Here is a 21,679-nt window from a genome sequence, read left to right on the forward strand (position 1 = left end):
GCGGAACAGCTCCTCCTACTGGCTGTAGTCTTTAGCCTCTGGACAGAAAATCCTCCGATGACGCAAAATGATGATTTTTGCGTCATCGGAGGATTTTTTTCCAGACAAAAAATACATAAATCTCTCGTCTATGAGGGTGGAAAGCATGGTAATTCGAAAATACTACAGGTTTTCTACTAATACAAAGCTTAATGCTAAATCCTGAAGTATCCCTTTAATACTACCAATTAAAATGTTGGACACATTTACTAATTCTTAAAGTTATAAAAACTATGAAATGACACAAATGGAGGATGGGAATTATATTTAAATTTTACATTTTTTATATATATATATATATATATATATATATATATATATATATATATATATATATATATATATGTATAATAAATGTTAATATAATTTAAGTCAAAGGAAATTAAGTCACAATTTCAAGACATTCTTCTTATTTCATTTAACTTTTGAAAAATTAATTGTAATTTATTCCTATGATGGCAAAGTTGAATCAGTCATTACTTCAGTCTTCAGTGTAGCATGATCCTTCAGAAATCCTTCATGAATAGAAAATTCAAAAGAACAGCATTATTTTGAAATATAAATCTTTTATAACATTCTAAATTATACTTTTGATCAGGTTAATAATTTTTGCTTAACATTTTTACATTCTTTGACTTGAATGGCAGTGCATATCACCTTTAATCTGTAGTCTGGCTACATTATAGTACTCTCTGCCCTTATATTCCTATAGTGTACATTCCTCTCTTCCTTAGTTTAATTTTCTTTCCCTTATGTCTTTAACCCAATGTCTATTGGTGCTGTGTAAAGCGCTAGCAGATGGTTTCTAGGGACTAGAATGGCGTCTCTGTACGATAGTAACTGTATCACTCTCAATTAGTGTTGAAATGATCCATTCCCTGTGACCAGACATAAATCAGAACCTATTAAATGATCTCCTTCCTCCTCCCCCCTTTATGATTCACACATGAAAAAACACATTTTACTCATATTAGACCCGCTTACTGACTTATATTGACATTGATGAAAGCGACAATTACGGCAACCCGTGTGTTGTGGAAAGAAAGAGCTGCTCTGGTCTGAGTGAGAATGGAGGAGTGAGAAATAGGGGATGAGCGGCTCACAAGTTTGTGTAGGTAGATAGATAGATAGATAGATAGATAGATAGATAGATAGATAGATAGATAGATAGATAGATAGATAGATAGATAGATAGATAGATAGATAGATAGATAGATAGATAGATAGATAGATAGATAGATAGATAGAACTGTATTGCTTTGCCCTTTTCTCTTGTGCTTGTGTGTGTAGATTTTGTGCAGGCGTGTATATAGGTAGTTAGTTTAGCAGGTTGAATAATGACTGTTCGTATGACAAACTCTTTCCTAATGAGAGCTGCATGCCCAGTTACATTTCCCAGACTTTATTTGAACAAGTTCAGCAATTTGTTATTTTAGGAGGCCCACTATAACTAATTAACATGCGTGCACACATACACACATTGCAAGAGTACATGAAAAAATGAGTTACTTGCTTTTGAGCCTCAATTCACTCTTTTGCCACCTGGCCTAATGCTGACCCCTTCCCTATAACCTCAGGAGAGCTTTTAGCTCCACAAAACACTGTGTGTGTGTGTGGTTCGTGACAGGATAGTGAATTTAGACTGGGTTGTTGGAAGGTAGACAGACTCTGTGGGAACTGAGTGGTGCTATTACGCTGCCTCGCAATTTCACTAATCAAATGTAAGAGGCAGAGAAATGTTAGAATTTTCCTGAAATAATCCTTTCTGTGAATGGATAGACATAAAGTCAGATTTCAATATGCAGTCATTTTTCAGAAGCTTTAAAGAATGCCAATCCTGTTTTTTTCCCCCTTTTTTCAGTGTTCCTGAAAATATGATGCTTTGACTCATTGTTTTCACTACTCATCATGTAGTTATGCACTGAATTTGATAGGGACTAGATTGAAATGTTTTCTGAAGAAAAAAGTTTCTCTATGGCATCAATGCAGTTACTAAGGTGTTGTGCTGATATAACGTGTGGCTTGGGGTCGGCATGGCAAGCTGCGGCTTTCTTTGGCCACACCATGTTTTAGGAAAACCACATCGATTTTGCCCTCAGAAAATGAAGACAAAGAAAGAGTAATGGGGAAAAAATGTGGTTGCAGATGTTTAATGCCTTGATGCTTTAACAATATTTATACTGTGATATTTTATTCAAGTCTAAGTGTAACACTATCTGGTGTAAAGTGTTTTTTTTTTATTTTTTTAGATCTTTATAGATCTGGTCATCTGGAAGAATAAAAGGAATGGCAATTAAAAAAATTGCTTAACTTTGCTAATTTGCTTAAACAACTGCACCTTTCAGTCTAATCTGCATTTTGTGTAGAAGCAATCAACATTGTACCCTATAGAACAATGTGTATGTTCTGCTCTCGTTTTCATTTCACCATCGGAAATGTACAAACACTGGCTTGTGGAAGTTTTCTGTCTCTAGTTGTTTTAAGTTGTTTACATATCATAGTATACTCCCTGTCTTTACAAATAGGTGTTGATGTGGTTGATTGGCATGTGTGTAGTCCAATCAGAGATGAGTTTTGCTACAAGAATAATTTTCTAGTGAATCAGCTCATAACAGTTATTTGTCAAGGAATTGGATCACATTCCTCACACTGTTTTTCCATGCATGTTGTGAGATCTCAACAGAAATATAGTTTATTGCCAGAAGTACTATATCTTTTCATCATATTGTATGTGGACAGCAAATATGATCAGATTTAGCAGCGGTGGTGTAGATTGAGTATTGATCCAGATTCTACTTTTATTTTTTACCTGCCTTTATCTGTGAGGATTGAAGTGTTAGTTAATTGGTTAATTATCAGATAATTGCATATAATTGTCATTACCCTGGACTGATGAGATTGACTCACTCCCTAGACACATGCCTCTCTTGCTCTGTTTGTTTCCACCACTCTCGCTCGCTCTCCCATCTGTTCTGCTTTAGCCACATGTTGAGTGTTGTTCTGGAGCTTGATCCCATGTCATAAAACAGACACTTTTCTTCTCCTCTCTGTCTTGTCTCTTCCCTCTTTTTTTCATTTTTTTTCCTTCCCTCTCATTTTTTATCTCTGGCACATAACTGGAAGATGGTTTTATGTTGGAAATGCAAGGGAGAAAAGGAGCAAAAGACAGAAAAAAGCTGCAGCTGCATTTGACACAGCATCGTTAAAGCGGCTCGGTAATGAATCTCTGAATGCCGTCATTCTTGAACTATAGCTCGTTCTTTGAGAGCTGAGGTGTGAAATATCTGAAATGGCTGAGAATTTCATTGCCTGCTGTCCATCCATCTGCTAAGTTTCCTCGCCCCTTGGAAACTCACAGCAATGCTGCCGTATTCCCAGCAGGATACTCATAATACTCATAATAATAATCTAATCAAATTAAAGATGACAATATGATTGGTCTTGGTTTTGATTCAGTTCTTTTTTCATTCTTGCTGGCGATGCTATAACAAACAACATTGCCAAAGATGGTTGTAGTGAAATAGTAATGGTAATCAATTCAAAAGCAGCTTTATTTGTCAGTAGGAGGTAGTAATCTAAAGCAGACCTCTAAAGCTCCATGATTTATACTATAGGATTCAAGCAGATGCTTGGAGTATCAAGGCTGGAATGATTAGCCAAAACGAGTAGCTACACAAAATCAGTCAAACGACTACTGTTTTTCTTACTGTGTGTGTTTCTGTGGGTTTTTATGTGTACAACTCTTTCTCGTTGCAGAGTTTGTTGTCTGTTCATGATACTGTGGCCAGGAAGAGTTACGATCCAGAACTTCCTCCTTTGCCAGATGACATTGATGATGAAGAAGACTCTGTCAAGATCATTCGACTGGTCAAGAATAAAGAGCCTTTGGTGAGAGAACTTCCTTCTCACACACACTTACAAACACATGTAATTTTCCACATACTGTCAAAGCCAAACACATATGGGCTGCCATAATTCAAGCACACATAGTGGAAAACACTCTTGTGAACATGAAGCACATAAATATATGCGCATTCGCGTGATAGTGTTAGTGATGTGTTTGGCTCACACTCCCTGTTCACCCTTATCCTCTAGTTCCTGAGTGACCACATATTCTCTGCCTAAACATGACACAGGCCACATTCCGCATTACATTACATAGAAACCAGCTCTGTGTCCAGTGGTCTCCTGCGGTGTATAGATGTATGTGTCTGATCCACTTTCCCTTACGTGTCATTCACAGCTCTCTCTAAGCCAGATTTCTGTCCAACGTTTGCTCTTCCATTTCATCTAATTTTTCAGTGAGCTGTCAGAATCAGGACCCCTGTTTACTTGTATTGTCAGCAGTTACCCAATCCTGTTTGGCTTAAGGCTGTACTGTACTTGAAAGTGATAATGAATGAGCACTGACATCTATTTGCATTCTCAAGTTTTGAGAATCACAGAATGACATATTAGATCTTCTCGTATTTAGCTGAGCATTTGTTGGGCTTGTGGGAAGATTTATTGAGGGTGGTAGTGTAGCGTAACACTTCTGGACTGATGTTGACTTTCTAATTCCTTAACCTAAAGTACTGTCTGTCGGCCTGACAGACCTACCTTATGTGTCTATAAGTCTATTTTATACTCGGTTTATACTGAAGTGTGAGACACATGAAGGCTAATTTTATTTATTTTTTTGAAAGAAATTTATTGGGTACTTCTTTTCAGCAAGGATGCATTAAATTGATCAAAAGTGATAGTAAAAACATTTATAATGTTACAAAACATTTTGATTTCAAATAAATGCGGTTCTTTTGAACTTCGATAATCAAAGAATTCTGAAAAAATGCATCATGATTTTTCAACATTGAAAGTAATAAGACTTATTAACTTTCTTAGGCACTAAATCAGCATATTAGAATGATTTCTGAAGGATCATGTGACACTGAAGACTGAGTAATTGATGCTGAAAATTAACCTTTGCCATCACTGGAATAAATTGCAATTTAAAAAGTATTTGAAATAGAAACGGTTATTTTAAATTGTAATTTTTTTCCACAATATTACTGTTTACTATATTTGATTAAATAAATGCAGTCTTTGTGAGAATAAGAGACTTTTTTCAGAAACATTAACACATTAATTGTGTATCGTAGATAATGAAAATGCATTATTTGTGAATGTCCCTACAGAAGTCCTGAAATGCCGTTCTAGATCAAATGTTACAGAATTCAGATTTAACAGCTGTAGACCAGCATTTGATCTTAGTGAATGCATGTTACTTTCTCCTAAGTGAAATGAAATGCAAAATAAATCTCTTCTTTCCTGTAGATAAACAGTCTGACCTGTGGCCCAATCCTCAGCATTTTTACATGATGGCAGCCCTCAGAAAAATCTGTTTACATTTTATATTTAGAAAAAACTGTTTTTCAGACAAAAAGTCCATTGTGTTTTTCTCACCAATTCAATCAGCTCACTGAGCTTTGCACTGAATTTCTTTTTGCAATTGTTTCTGATTTGAACTTGAAATTGTATATATCAGGCTCAGACAGCAAATGCAGTCATTGGCAAAAGGACTGTAAAGTTTAACTTTAATTTACTTTTTTTCCCATCTTATGTGTGGTAGTTAGCAGACTTTTGCCTCAGAGGATGATTCATCTGTTTGTATAATTGTGATTAGTTGAATGGGTAGGATTCGGTAGCTCTGATTAATTGCTATCATTTTTCAGCCCATGACATCATGCAGGATTTTAGTGAGGGGAGTAATGAGAAGAAAGTGGGAGGCGGGTGGGGGGTGTTGGGTTCAGGTCCTTGGGACTTTGGGGGTGGGACCCAAATCCTCAAATGCTCTCCCTTCTGTTTGGTAACTTTAACCTGCTGATTTATTAGCAGCAATGGCAGGATGCTGAAATAATTGGGCTTGGATCAGCGTACATGGCAGCAGCAAAAGTGAGCTCAGTGGTGGATTTTATTGAAAGAATGTGTTGTTTTGGATAAGGTTACTGAAAGGTCTATAGGAAGGCAAAAGAGTGTGTGTATGGGTGTGTGTTTGTTGGATAGATAAAGTGTATATGCTATATCCAGATCTTCAGACTGAGTAATAGGAGGATAGTAGACAGAACAGACATTTGCCAACAAGATGATTTGGCTGTAGATTGTGTGTGCACTCATTTCATCTCACGACTTGTGTTGGTTGGCGAGCATCGAGGTGCTTATTGCACATTTAAGTTGGAGCGTGACCAACAAAATCTTTAATCCCTAACTATACAGTTTGTCTTGTGATGTAGAAGTCTTCTTCAATCTCCATGTCACTCACCCTGAGGGCTATATTAATCTACCCCCTCACCTTTTTCAAAATGAGAACTTTTTCTTGCTTCTTTCTCTTGAGAACTTTCTCTTGTGATGTTATTACTTATTCAAAATAATTACCTACTCAGGAGATTACTACTCTGGCGATTTCAGATGCAGCCAGCGTGTTTGTGAGTTTGGGGCCGGAGCTATCAAGATGGGGTGTGATCCATTTGTGTTGGGGCGTATTTGTTTTTTGTGATTCCAAATATCAACAGTGTTTCTCAGAAATCGCTTACTGCACCTTTAAGTTCTCAGATATTTTCTTAAAGGCCCACTAAAGTGCCTTGGAACGAGCAGCTTTGTATGATGCATTGATGTAATTTTCTCTGAAACAGGAAGCTAAGGCGGGACATATTGAATGGCTCCTCCCTTTTTAAAATAGCCAATAGTGTTTAGTTTACCTCACAGACTGCAAGTCGTACTTGACAGCACCATTGAAGCGAATACGAGCGCTGATGATACGTTGGATTCAATAGTAGAGGTGTGAATAAATTCTAGCCATTTCATTCCTAACCAACGTACAGTTGGAAAACGGAATAAAACTTGAGCAACCGAACACACATCTCCAACCAGTGACGTAATTTTGTTTTAAAAAGTGGGTGGGACAGGTGTGTGGTGTGTGGGGTGTGGGGGGGTGGAGGTTGCTATACAGCGCTAAGATATATGTACAATATGTGTACAATTTTCGGAAAAAATAACATTACGATGTCCAGAAATCAATTTCAATAGTACATTGGGTTTAATTTGTCATTTATTGAGATTTAATATATATTGTTACCGAGAATTGTGCCGAGAATTTGCACATGAATAAATCATAGAGCCGCGAATTTAGCTTATGTACTTTCATGGTCTAGTGGTTGAACTTTTGCCAAGCGTGTCAGAGGTTTTGGGTTCTAATTTGGACTCGTGTATTTTTTTTTTTTTTTTTTTTTTTTTAATCAAAATCGAAAATGTTTATCAGTGGTTGTATATCAAGCAGGGACACGTTTGTGTTCATTTTGTTTTGTGATTTCACCGGAACAAATAGAGTCTCCGCAATGGCAGCCACAAGAGAACACTGTATCCATGCCACTGATAGCAGCGGCAACGAGCTCAGCAGCTTGATTTAAAAAAACAACACATTTCAACGCTAGAATGCCTCTTATTTGACAAACGAACGAAATGAATGCCCTGCTAGTTAACTGGAGATGTTTTATTTATTTGTATTGGGTACATCCGTGGTGTGAGTTGTTTCAAAAAGTGGTGGGGACACTATCGCCCCTGGCAAAACCCGTAATGCTCCGCGACGTGTCAACGATGGTGATGGTTGCTTTGGCCAGGTGGTGGTATTTATAGCACAAGGGGCAGGACACTTTACATTCTAGAGAGCATTTGATTGGACAGAAGATGTGATGAGAAGCTGAAGTCCGCTGTGACATCATAAAAATTCGTGATCCATTTTAGCGGAAGTGAGGGACTGTAAGTTTTGAATGCTTGTTTCTCCTAAATGCGAATTTTGTCATTGGTAACTTTAAAGGTGCAGTCTGTAAGAATGAAAATAGGTACTGCAGTCCAAATTCTAAATATCAGAGATCGTTGATTCTCCCAGCACACCTGCTCCTCAGACTGGACGGCGCTCACACAGGTTGCCAGTTTGAGCTCACGCAGTGGACAATGCAAATTGGCAACGTGCAGTATCACAGACCAAAACAAAAACAAACATTCCAGCCTGGAAACACACATTTCAAAGTAAAATAACTGGCTGTAGAAGTGTTTTTCAGAGAAACTAGAATATGAACTTAGCATGTTTCCTCAATATATGCAAACATATTATGGTACAAAACATATTTTAATAGAGTGAAAAAGTTACATACAGCACCTAACATATTCATACTAAAAGCTAAATAACTTGAAATTTTTCAGGGGGCCTTTAGGAACGTTCTTACGAATTTCTTAACTTCTTCGATTTTCTGTGTTCAGTTCCAGCATAAAGCTGGTCATTTGAGTGTTCTTGTGGAGTTCAGGTTTTGTAAGGCATATGACTACCTGAGTTTGTGTGATTCTCATCGCAGTTTCTGTCTCCCAGGACAATGTCAGTGAAGCATGCAGAATGTCCTAGAACACTTTGATTTGGCTTATTTCTTTATTTTGGCTTATTGCTATTGACTACCATTTCGTGGATTTCACTGCCATGAACAAAGGACCAAAACTCAGAAACCGTGCAGCCAAAACAAGACTTGCTACTTTGGAAAAAAATGTTTTTGAATGTCTGTGCTTAGATTTATCATGTTGAGCCTTGGAACGCAAGCACGGCCAGCAGACATTGTGTACTAGAAAAGTTCACGCTGTTCTCATTTCCTCTGTGATCTCTCATTGGTTGACACAAGGCTTCATTAATGTTTCCTCTCAAGTGCCTTCATTAGAAACGTTTTTGTATATTTTGACATCTGTTTGATGTTGGATATTTAATAGTAGTAGTAGTAGTTGTTTTTGATTCTTGATATACTAGGGTATATAGTTGTACAGTGGGGTATATATTTGTGGTATGGGGACTCCAATGTAAATTAAATGTAAATGTAAAAAGGGTAAAAGGGTAAATGGTAAATGTAGACTGCCCTGGATTTATACAGGAAGACAAATTACCAAATATATCTATGGTGTCTATTTCTACCTTAATCTGAATTCTTAGCTCTTGCTTCTGAAGTTTTTCATCTGTTCTTCCTTTTCTTTTGAAGCAAACAGAAGATTATAAGGTTTGGGGTAGCAGTGAAAAACCGAGCACTACGGTAATGTCACTTTCTAGAAATAATGGAGGCAGAAATTAGATTATGGAGAAAGACAGGAGCACACATGTTAGCACTTTTGAGATGCATATGTGTACACAGGAGAAATACATCATGGCCCTGATGGCTTAGAGTGGAATAAAAAAAAGTTATCTTCAGTGAGACATTGAGGAAAGAGAGACTGATATGCACTGTCAGAGGGTTATGTTGACCTGAGAGCTAATGTGTCACTCATCTCCCACGTTACCTGGGATCAGTGATGGACTGAAATAATGGCCAGGCAAATTTTCCCTTCCATAATCTACAGCCTTGTTAACAGAATAAAAACAAATTGTGTTCAGTGTTATTTGTTTATTTGTCAAAAAATTAATTAACATTATTTGAAGCCTTGAGACGAAGAACCATACAAGTCTATATTTTCCAATTTTGAATAATAAAATTTTTTTTATTTGGACTGTGAACATTATATTATATATTTTTATTTTACTTGAAGATAGACAACAAAAGCTTCCCGATTCTAATGAGAGAAGATTTTTCAGTGCCAATCTTAAAAATAAAAAGTTAGAGTAATTTACATTTCTGGAATGTGGAAGAACGGTATATGCCCAGTTAATGTGGAATAACAGTATAAGTCCAACTCATCATATCACTTTAAACCACTGGAGATCTGATACCTTTATCTTAGTTTTAATACAGTAACAGAACCTTAAAGAAAATATTCTTTCTTACAATTTATTTATTTATTTATTTATTTATTGCTAATGTAAGTCACAGAACAAATACAGACAATACCAGTACAGGGACATCAAATGCAGCTAAAACGTTTCGATTAATTTCTCCGTGGTTATAAGGAGTACAGCTTTCATTTCGACCCATTCATGACTTGATCCGTTAAACAGAGTGAGCTATATGAACTGTAGTAGACGACGCCCAGTAGCCTACACGCCCCTCTGATTGTAACCGCTAACGTTAGGTAGATACTTTGTACGGTTCTTACACTCACCTCTTTCGGTGGACTTTTTCCTCGTTTTAGCTCTCCTCTCCGGTTCACATATGGTTTACCAGCATCCCTAAAAGACTTCCTTGCTCTGTCCTTCCATTCGTTCATGTTTGCTCTCCTTTTTTTGCCGAGGTTTTGCCTATTAATGTCTGCAGTGGACATGAAAGCAACCGGCTTCTCCATTTTTCGTTAGTGGACATAAAAAAAATTTCTGCATGAGACTATTTTAAAGTTTAAAATACAGAGTATTGGTCGCGTTAACACACCCCCAAAGTGCTTCTGTATACAAATTGGCACACATACATTCATGTCACTTGGTTATCAAATTTTTTTGGACTTACGGTTGTTCGTCGTATGGACTCATTTGTATAAGAAAAAAAAACATTTTAAATGCAGATTTATTAGGGAGTTTGTCACTGGTCGTTATTTAAGTGTAAGACCTCTCTCCTCACCTTTTGCTGTTCTTCTAATCTTTCATTCCTTCCTCTGCATAGTGTGCTCTGATTTTCCCAAGTGTCCATGTTTCTGTGTCTATATCCTGTAACAGAGCATACGGGAGGTGCTCGAGCACACACTGTGCTCTTTGTGCAGTGAGGTCTGCTCGTCTTGAGAAAGCATTTCCTCATGTAGGTGAAGGAACAAGATCCGACTTCTGAAAGTGATGTTTCCTTAGTGGGGTGATTTACAGTGAACACAGGCAACACTTAAAATGCATCCTATGGAAGATCTGGTGTGTGAAACCACAGACACAGATTTAAGTCTTTTATACTTCTGAATAAACATACAAGTTTTTGGCCAAAGCACCAGCAATCCAGCAGCAATCAAGCAAGCAATTGCGTTGACTTGAGTTGTTGCACTCGGTAGCCCCACTTACGATGGATCTTATTAGTCCAAAATTCCATATCAAATAAAATTACAAATAAAATTGATTGTGATTAGCTGCAATTTTTAGTGCAGTATTTTGGTTTCAGCCTGGACGGAAAAATGACTTGATGCTGTAAACCTGCTCAGCAGTGTTTTCTCAAAGGATATAAAATGGCCATGTCTAGCTTTTAGGGTCATACTGCAGGAGACATTTAAGATGGTATCCAGCGTTTTATCCCAGGCCTCAACTTCCCTCTTCCGCTCATTCCCCCTTTACCTCCACACATTCCCATTTACCTTCCTGTCATTCTTTCTTTTTTCCATGCGTTTCAGGCCTGTCCTGTTTTCAGTCTATATGCTGGCATTCCTCAGCCTTATTACCTTAATGAGACCCAATTTTCAGCAAAATACTTGTTAATGATAGAACTGTAATGCAGCAGGTTTAAAGCAACATTTTGAATGTTTACTGAGTAGGTCATTGAAGGGTTAGTATAACAGTCTATATAGAGGGAGTGGAACATCACACACTTAGCCTAATGTTTGTTTTGAGTCTCACTATGTGTTTGTGTGTGTGTTTATAATTGGAAGTTTAATAGCCCTGTTTAACGCATATCTTCTGCCTACTGGTTTACTCGCAGGTGGCATAAATCAGCAGTGATAATTGCGGCTAATTGTGTTTAAATGACCTCGCTGCTGTTCTTTTTGCTGTCTTTTCCTCCCCAGCTTTCTCCACTGCCAAATCTGCAGCAAACACAGCCATGTGGTTCTTGGTAATTTGTTCATTTAAGAAGTGACTTGAAGAGTGTATGTATTGTTTGTTTTCACGCCACTTTAAGTGACTCTGTGTCAAACACTCCTTGCTAGAGCTTAGATACGGCTAATGCCTAGTTCACACTAAACAACTTTAAACGTCGGCAGATCGCTGTGCTTTTCAGACTACATGACTTGCTCTGGAGTCTTGAAGTCGTTGTGGTGTTCAGACTATGTGACACTACGTAAATCTTCTGCAACAGGGGCTTACCAACTACAGGAGCTGACAACAAGTCTTGGCGCATTCCAATGGCAAATGGACGGCGGGACAAAATTGTTGGTATATATATATATATATATATATATATATATATATATATAGTTGAGCACCGTCATTAGAACTCTATAACCGCAAAAAAAACATGTTATTAAAATATTTTTAAATTTCTATCTTTTCTATAATAGAGAATGTTTAAATACTAATTAAAAGCAATTGTTGACAGTCTGTGTTATTATTGGTCTATACGTTTCCAACTGTAATTGATTCTTTCAATCATTTGAAATAGAAATAAAAGCTATGACTATGATATAGTGATGTGCCATCATTATGAGATTTATTAAACAAATGAAAAACATTTCCAATAATAAACATTAGCAATAAACATTTGCAATAATAAACAATATCATTACCGATAACTGATCGTGCAGTTTAATTACCCCTTGACTGGCCCCAAACATGTTTGATAAAAGAAACATATACAGTGTGTATATATGATGTGTATTACATTTTAGCTCAAAAACAATTGTAATAAAAGATAGGATCATAAGATGCTATATTGGGTTTTTACCACTTAATGAAGTTTTGTTTTGTAAATCGTGAGACATGATTTTTACCACTTTGCTTTGTAGAAATAATTTATTTAAAACGAATTTCATTTTGTACAAATTGTATCTTAATTTTAATAAATGTTTCATCAACCAATTGCATGTAGGCCTATTTATAAAATAAAAAGGAAATAGGCAATATAATAACCGATGAGTTATGTCATTTGACTCACGTCATAACCGTCACACCAATTCTGAAACCGGCACACGCACACCCCATATATATATATATATATATATATATATATATATATATATAGGCCTATATTGTTTGTGCAATGATCTGTTTAGAACCCCGAAAGAAAAAAAAGAAAAAAAAAAAGAATATGGGTGAACGGATGGATAAGCACACGCGGGCAGCAGGGATTGTCTGTCAGATAGAGATTTGGAAGTGAGTAAAACATTATAATGAAAAAGCAGCTGCCTGTTGTGGTTTGGCAACGATGGTTACAAATACAAAGGGCTTTTGTAATATCATAACAAGATGATCATTGGCTGTTGCTCGTCGCGACACGTGACACCACAGGCTATCGAGTCGGCCAACAATTCCAGATATTTGGCATGCTAGATATTTTTCTGGCGTCGGCGACGCGTCGGCGATGTGTCAGCGAGGGGTTTTGATGCGTCGTTAAGTATTTCACACTCAAAGATTGGCGAGCGCGGATCACCCGCAGATTTGCACGCGATTACAGCCTGACCTGTCGGCGAGCTCGTTAACTTGCAAATCGGGCTTAAATCGGGCTTAAAATCATGTAGTGTGAACTAGGCATAACATGATTTGAACTTCAGACTTTTATTGTAATGACGTTTGAAAAAGTTATGTCATAGTGTGTTCGAGAAAGCTTATTATATTCATACGCACCAAGGAGGTCTATAATACTCAACCCATTAGTTTATTATTAACCTCAATAGCTATGTTTCCATCCACTTATTTTTATGTGCATTTTGGGATATCGCATAAAAAAAAACGCTGGATGGAAATGGAAAAATGCGCATAAATTCTAAAAATGTGCATACAAAACTCGAGTCTGTGCTCAATTGAGTCTGATAAACTTCTTATCCGATAAGAAAATATGCGCATGAACTACGATAAACACATTTACCAAATAAATTCCTCGATGCGCATCATAAAAAGACGTGACTTTGCGACGGGATGGCATGACTGGACTAATCACCTGACCGATCTCGTTGCACAGCATCTGAAATTGCTTATGTGGCTTCTCCTACTGCAGCAACTTCCATTTTTCCATTTCCATTTCAGTTTATCAGGAAGTGACGATTTTGCTCTCTTCGGCTAACTGGATTGAAACGGCGCTTTATCTGCAAATTCTTTATGCGATATTCCGTTTTTGCAACTGTGGATGGAAACATGGCTATTGGCCATTGCTTGACTTGCACAGGTCTTGCACTTGCAATCAGGGAGTTGATAAACAGTGCTTACTGATATTGAGAAATAACTCTCTTTAGAGTGGACTGTGTTTTGTAAATTTGCATACCTCATTCATGCTCAAACTCACACAAAAGACAATTGAAAATGTAAAAAAGCATAATAGACCCTCTTTAAAAATCTTACCGACCCTACATTTTTTGAACGGTATTGTATATACAGTGAGGAAAATAAGTATTTGAACACCCTGCTATTTTGCAAGTTCTCCCACTTAGAAATCATGGAGGGGTCTGAAATTGTCATCGTAGGTGCATGTCCACTGTGAGAGACATAATCTAAAAAAAAAAATCCAGAAATCACAATGTATGATTTTTTAACTATTTATTTGTATGATACAGCTGCAAATAAGTATTTGAACACCTGAGAAAATCAATGTTAATATTTGGTACAGTAGCCTTTGTTTGCAATTACAGAGGTCAAACGTTTCCTGTAGTTTTTCACCAAGTTTGCGCACACTGCAGGAGGGCTTTTGGCCCACTCCTCCACACAGATCATCTCTAGATCAGTCAGGTTTCTGGGCTGTCGCTGAGAAACACGGAGTTTGAGCTCCCTCCAAAGATTCTCTATTGGGTTTAGGTCTGGAGACTGGCTAGGCCACGCCAGAACCTTGATATGCTTCTTACAGAGCCACTCCTTGGTTATCCTGGCTGTGTGCTTCGGGTCATTGTCATGTTGGAAGACCCAGCCTCGACCCATCTTCAATGCTCTAACTGAGGGAAGGAGGTTGTTCCCCAAAATCTCGCAATACATGGCCCCGGTCATCCTCTCCTTAATACAGTGCAGTCGCCCTGTCCCATGTGCAGAAAAACACCCCCAAAGCATGATGCTACCACCCCCATGCTTCACAGTAGGGATGGTGTTCTTGGGATGGTACTCATCATTCTTCTTCCTCCAAACACGTTTAGTGGAATTATGACCAAAAAGTTCTATTTTGGTCTCATCTGACCACATGACTTCCTCCCATGACTCCTCTGGATCATCCAAATGGTCATTGGCAAACTTAAGACGGGCCTTGACATGTGGTTCCATGTAGTTCTGGGCTGATTTCTCACCTTTCTTAGGATCATTGAGACCCCACGAGGTGAGATCTTGCATGGAGCCCCAGTCCGAGGGAGATTGACGGTCATGTTTAGCTTCTTCCATTTTCTAATGATTGCTCCAACAGTGGACCTTTTTTCACCAAGCTGCTTGGCAATTTCCCCGTAGCCCTTCCCAGCCTTGTGGAGGTGTACAATTTTGTCTCTAGTATCTTTGGACAGCTCTTTGGTCTTGGCCATGTTAGTAGTTGGATTCTTACTGATTGTATGGGGTGGACAGGTGTCTTTATGCAGCTAACGACCTCAAACAGGTGCATCTAATTAAGGATAATAAATGGAGTGGAGGTGGACATTTTAAAGGTAGACTAACAGGTCTTTGAGGGTCAGAATTCTAGCTGATAGACAGGAGTTCAAATACTTATTTGCAGCTGTATCATACAAATAAATAGTTAAAATATCATATATTGTGATTTCTGGATTTTTTTTTTAGATTATGTCTCTCACATTGGACATGCACCTACGATGACAATTTCAGACCCCTCCATGATTTCCAAGTGGGAGAACTTGCAAAATAGCAGGGTGTTCAAATACTTATTTTCATCACTGTAACACTAATGATTCAATTATAAAACTATACAACTAATTGTTGTAAAGAAATAAATTGTGTATTTTGGCTGCAGAATGGTATAGCTATGCAACCAGGCCATGCTAACCAGGCACACCCCTTAACCCATTGGTATGTAATACACCCACGACACCTTTTTTAAGTTTATTGACCTTGTAGATTGTCTTTGTGTTTGTACAAAAGCAAAGGTAATCAATCAACTTCATCTAATGTCTAATGTCGGGAGAGTAAGAGTACATGTGAGCAGTTCTTATCATCACACAGTCAGGAGCGGTGGTGTCATTTTGATGTGCGTTTTGTGCATTTTTTTGCGTCTGTCAAACTGTCAATAGATTAACTATCTTCTAATTACCTTCTTTATAAAGGTAAAAAAATGCACCTGTAAATTAATTTAAGGGGGGGAAATATTGTCCCTTAATGGAAAAGGTTTGACTGCAGTCTAAATGGAAGAGAGGGGGTATGCAGAAGGATGTTAAATGCCTCAGAGGGTACATCACTGTAAAAAGTTTGGGAACCACTGTCCTAAAGAATGACTCCTGTCCATCTGAGCTCTGCACAGATTAAGCCATCCACTTTTGGCTGGCCTTATAATAACAGTCATAAGCATTTATGTGCTAAGAGTCTCAGCATATGGAGTTGATCACCTCCACAACAGGCAGCCGTGGGTTACGTTACTGATGAGTAATTTAGGGAGCCACGGCCTCTTATTCTAACTTGCTTAATTTTTCTTCCATCTCAGTTTCTGCTTTCTCTCTCTCTCTCTCATCGGTCAGAGGAAAATATTTCATTAAAGTCTATTTATAGAGCGTGTTTTAATGGGCAGACCTCAGAAACAGGAGGAAATAAGAAAACCTTAAAAATGCTCAATCAAAGAACCTGCTCATTTCCTCCGGCTGCCTATTACAAGTGACCTTACTGTGAGAATGAAGTTGCACTCGTGAGGATCGTGTGAGCTGTATTGTGAGGATGACTAAAAGAGGTGGAGTTCCTGATGGGTAAATTGTGCCTGCGTGATGAGTTTGGTTAGTCAACCTGGTGAAGCATGGCTGTCTCAGCATTATGTGTGATTGGAGGAAGTCCATCATGTCCGAGGCAGAGATGTTTGTCTCAGGCTAAACCTGCATCTGAATAATGTCAGCTCATGCTCTCACACCAAGAGAGAAACAAACTTCAGTCCATCATGCAAGCTAAAATGGCAAAGAAAAAATAATTTGCTTCAATGCCTATCACTCTTGTTTGGTCAAAAATTTTTGTGTTTTGTTTTTTGTTTGATAACTGAACAAAGAGTTTATGTATATTCAAGACTTGCACATTGAGCAATGGTGTTGATTGTTGAGTGTGTTGTGATGTATTGATGTGAAATAAAAATTGTTGAGTGAATAATGATCTGTTTCAACACATTGGTTTCCACACACGATTAAACAGGACAGGTCAGTATGTTCAGTGATATTCTACTGAAATCATTATCGTTTTGATCTAACAAAAAGGTTTTGGAAAGGTTCTACCATTCACTTTGTCACATTTAACAAAATTAAATGGTACATCAGTGGTCTAATTCTCTCTCTTTACTCCCTTTCTCTCTGTCTCTCTCATGTGTGTCATTAACACCACTGCTTTATCTCACGCTGAGATGTAACAGCTAAGCTGATCACTGGTTTCTGTCACCTCCCAAAGCTCCGGGCCAATCGCCGCCTTGTTCTTCCAGGTCACCAAATTGGTCCAATTATTTGATCAACAGGAAATATTCATAGACTTCTGAAAGGAGCGTTGACAAACGGCTGCACTTTCCATCATAGAGGCTGTGTTTAACACATCAGACGACGACCTTGAGCTAATGTATTACTCATGATAATGACATCGCAAAATCATTACAGGTGACCAAGTCATCAAAATGACTTTGACAGCAGATAATTGGTCTTACTGAGGTAATGCAGATAGAAGAGGATCATGTCTGTGTGAGTGTTTTTTAATTTATTGTTGTTTTTTTTTGGAGAATCTTATTGATATGCCATTGGAACAACTTTCGTCAAGGCCGATATTTCACCTCTTTCAGACAATAGAAATGAGGGGAGGTAAAAACCCTGATAGGTTTTTAAACACACGCACACTAGAGGAACAACTCCACACCTTCATCCACTGTCACGGATGCTTTAGAAATAATAACAGCCTCAGAGACACTGATGCAGAAAACAGAGGGTGAAATAAAAAGGCAGACTAAAGCTCAAACTGTCTGACATGTTTGTCTGTGTGTGAATGGCCCTGCTCCCTGCTAGGAATCTTGCTGTCTTAGTCTCGCTGTCTAATTTCGCTGTGTGTTTGTGTGTGTGGTGACAGCCCATGCTGTGAGTGTCTGGCGGCTCTGGCCATGTATGTCTCCGTTACAGTAGCGTATGGGTATGTATGGTGGCAGGAGGACACACAGGACTGGCATATTGTTGGCAGACCAGTGCCTTGGATAGCTAGTGCTTTTGCATTCCTGTTTTGGCAGTCATAGCAGTCCAATTAAACCATTAAGCTGTTGCGTGCATCTAGCCATACTTCAGTCCACAGTAACAGAGCACTTACTTTCTTGCACATATAGTATACAGACAGAAAATCACATGCACTCAGTGGCCATGTTGTGTACTGGACCTTTCCACTGTTTGTATCATTCTGCTTGTCTGATTTTGTGTGGACAGACTGGGGATTTTTCACAAAGTCTTTCTACATAGTTATGCCAGTAGGTGGCAATTGATTGTTTTGGAGTGAGTCATTGAATCATTTGTTCAACTGATGCGTTCAGACACACTGATTCATTCAGGAATGAAGAGTGACTCATTGAATCATTAATTAAACTGATTCATATAAAACAACGATTTATTCGAATGAAACACTTGACTGTCTCCATCAGTGACCCATTGAATCATTCATTTAACCGATTTGTTTAAACACTGATTCATTCAGGAATGAAACGAGTGACTTGCTGTGTCCCAAATCATGTACTATCCATCCTAAATAGTATTTGAAATTAGAATTAGTGTGTTCCAAATCGGTAGGTTGAAATTAGTATTCCAAAGATACCTGGATATTCTACTATTTCCCATTAGAATTCGAAATGTAGATTTGTGAGATTTGTGCACACTCTATTTATTGGTATTGCCCCAGAACCCATTGCGTGTTGGATGAGGATTCAATTAGAACTGCAAACACAAATAAAAAGTGTTTAAAAACTACAAACATGGTGAATGTGTGAGACCTGACGGTTCAGATAAAGGGATTTGAGTGATAGTCAGTATCTAATCCGATGAAACAATATTTATTCAATGTTTTCCACATTAGATTTCATCTTGCAATGACATTGTGAACTTTTGTAAAGATACATTTCGTCATTAACTTTTAAATATCATTATCAAACAGGGAAGGAGACATGAGAGTTCATGAAGCGAGTTCTCTGCATGAAAAACCCACGACTGGCAGATCAATGTGATATTGATCTCCAATACAGTAGGAAATGAAATGAAATGTGGAGGATATCTGTGACAAGATGAATGTCAGGACAGTTTAAACGGTGACAGGATGCACCTAACTAAGTGACATAGAGCGGTCCATTAAAGATGCAATTATGACGAAGTATTATGTCCGAAAGCTTGCCTACTCTTCTGCTGCAAACTCAAAAGTTTGCGTTTGCCGTTGCGTCTCCGTTTGCTCTCAGTAACCCTTTAACCCTCAAAAGTATGTACTTTCTTCGTAAAGAGTACAAACCTTTAGGGGTGTACCAGTGTAGTATATAAGTAGGCAAATTTGGATGCAACTTCACCAGTTTTTTTCAAAAACACTCATGTATTCAGGAATGAGACAAGTGACTGTCTTTATGAATCTTTGAATATTCTAATAGACATTTATAATCCAATTAAACCAAATTTTGTTTAGACTTTAATGTTTGTATCAACCTGGTCACTGTTAAGTACTGTATGTGTTTACTTTAAGCAAGTGTGGTTGTTGACTCTTTGTATGTGTGTTACAGGGTGCCACCATAAAGAAAGATGAACGCACTGGAGCGATCATAGTGGCACGCATCATGAGGGGCGGGGCAGCAGACAGAAGTGGTGAGCACTAATGCGCCTCTTCTCTCACTACACAAATGTACCCTAATAATACCCAGATGTTTATTTTGAGATGTTTGAGATGTTTATTACACTGAATAAACTGTGGTCTCTTCTTAACTTCTCTCGTTATCCACTGCTCTTTGTTGCATCCAGGGCTGATACATGTCGGAGACGAGCTGAAAGAGGTTAATGGTATCCCTGTTGATGACAAAAAACCTGAGGAAATAATCCGCATCCTGGTATGTGCGTGTTTGTGAAGAGACAACTAGAAATGCCATAAACAGCATGTTTAACAGTTTGTAATGTAACAGAATATTGTGAAAAGGTGGTTTTATCCAGTGGGAATTGTTTGGCCAGTTAATGTGTGAAACATTATAGGCTAAGAATCTAATGTCATTTTCCTCCTAAAAAATGTTTTGCCAAGAGAAAGTTATTGTGAAATAAAAAGACAAAAGGAATGCACCAGTGCACGTTTTTCATTTCATGTTGTTGATCGTGTCTTTTTGTTGATTCTGCTCTGTTTATAGTCCCAGTCGCAAGGTGCCATCACGTTTAAAGTGGTCCCAGCCATCAAAGAGGAATCACAAAGCAAGGAGCCCAAGGTACAGTTCATCAGCATTGCTGCTGATCAGACATGACAGTTTAGGAAAAAGAGATGGCCGATATGGGATGTTCTACTCAGATGGTGGGGAAGGGGGGCTTTCTCTGTATATGTACTATGGGCTGCTGGCTTGATAGATGAACTTTTGTTCCCATCCATCTTCAACACAAATGATTTGCACTAAACCTCTCAGCCCCTGTCTAGCTAACAAACAGCCTATGTCGATCTGTTCCTAAACCAAGTGAGCTACATGAAACCTCAATAATGACTGATTTACAATGCTCTACACATGCATCTTACACAAAACTTTAGTCAGAACTGTTGACACTTAAATGATTCCTACAGAATTGAGTTCGGACATGAGCTAAGCTAAAGACTTTATACTAATAAACAAAAAAACACAAACCACTAACAAAAATATTTGGTGAAATAGCACATTTTAAATTATTTTGGTGATAGTAGATCAATAGGTTTTAGCAAACCTTTGCAATGGATTTTGGGATTGTGTTCTATCCATGAGGAATAAATCCAATTCTGACTTGAGTCAGAACTTAAGTACACGTCATGGTTATAAGTTGGAGAGATTGGGGTCTGTAAATTGTTTTCTGTATTTGTCTCTTGCTCTCATCAAGGCTGCATTTTTTTATAAAAAAAAGAAAAGAAGAAGAAGAGTAAAACAGTAATATTGTGAAATGTTATTACAATATAAAATAACTTTTTATTTTATTTGAATATATTTCAAAATGTTATTTATTTATGATGTCGAAGTTGATCATTTTCAGCATCATTACTCCAGTCTTCAGTGTCTCATGACCCTTAAATTTTTTTCAATACTATTTGTATTATTTTTGTAACAATTATACATTTTCAAGTTTTTTTGATTATATAGAAAGCTGAAAAAACAGCATTGATTTTAAATAAGTAGAAATCTCTTTTTTTTTTTTGTAAATTAAAAACGTAATCCTTGCTAAATGAAATTAATTTATTTAAATAAAATAAAAACTGTATTGACCCCAAACTTTTGAGTGTTGTGCTGTAAATGAGGACTGTACCATTTCTTTGCGGGTTTATTTTATTCGTTTTTCTGTGCTGTAATGGTTTAAATATGTTTCAGTTTTAAATTCAGTCATAACCCACATGTGTGTTATCCAGTGACCGTAGTTTACTGTTTTCTGCACATGTAATGAATATGTTGAAGTGATGCTAATTGGCTGCACATGTGTAAGAGGGATAAAAAATGATGGAGTGCAA

General features: G+C 37.6%; 1 protein-coding gene across 4 annotated transcripts in view; it reads left to right on the forward strand.

Moving 5' to 3' along the window:
- mpp7a (MAGUK p55 scaffold protein 7a) overlaps window positions 1-21,679 on the forward strand; it is a 132,681-nt gene that overhangs the window by 67,236 nt on the left and 43,766 nt on the right. For all 4 annotated transcript variants that reach the window (XM_081393688.1, XM_081393691.1, XM_081393690.1 and 1 more), the window contains exons 7-10: window positions 3,796-3,927; window positions 19,746-19,827; window positions 19,981-20,066; window positions 20,355-20,429. In XM_081393688.1, the coding sequence (XP_081249814.1) occupies window positions 3,796-3,927; window positions 19,746-19,827; window positions 19,981-20,066; window positions 20,355-20,429 (375 nt within the window). The remainder of the gene's footprint in view (window positions 1-3,795; window positions 3,928-19,745; window positions 19,828-19,980; window positions 20,067-20,354; window positions 20,430-21,679) is intronic.

This window comes from Scardinius erythrophthalmus, assembly GCF_964197995.2.
Source record: "Scardinius erythrophthalmus genome assembly, chromosome: 18".
In the NCBI taxonomy this organism is placed as follows: Eukaryota; Metazoa; Chordata; class Actinopteri; order Cypriniformes; family Leuciscidae; genus Scardinius; species Scardinius erythrophthalmus.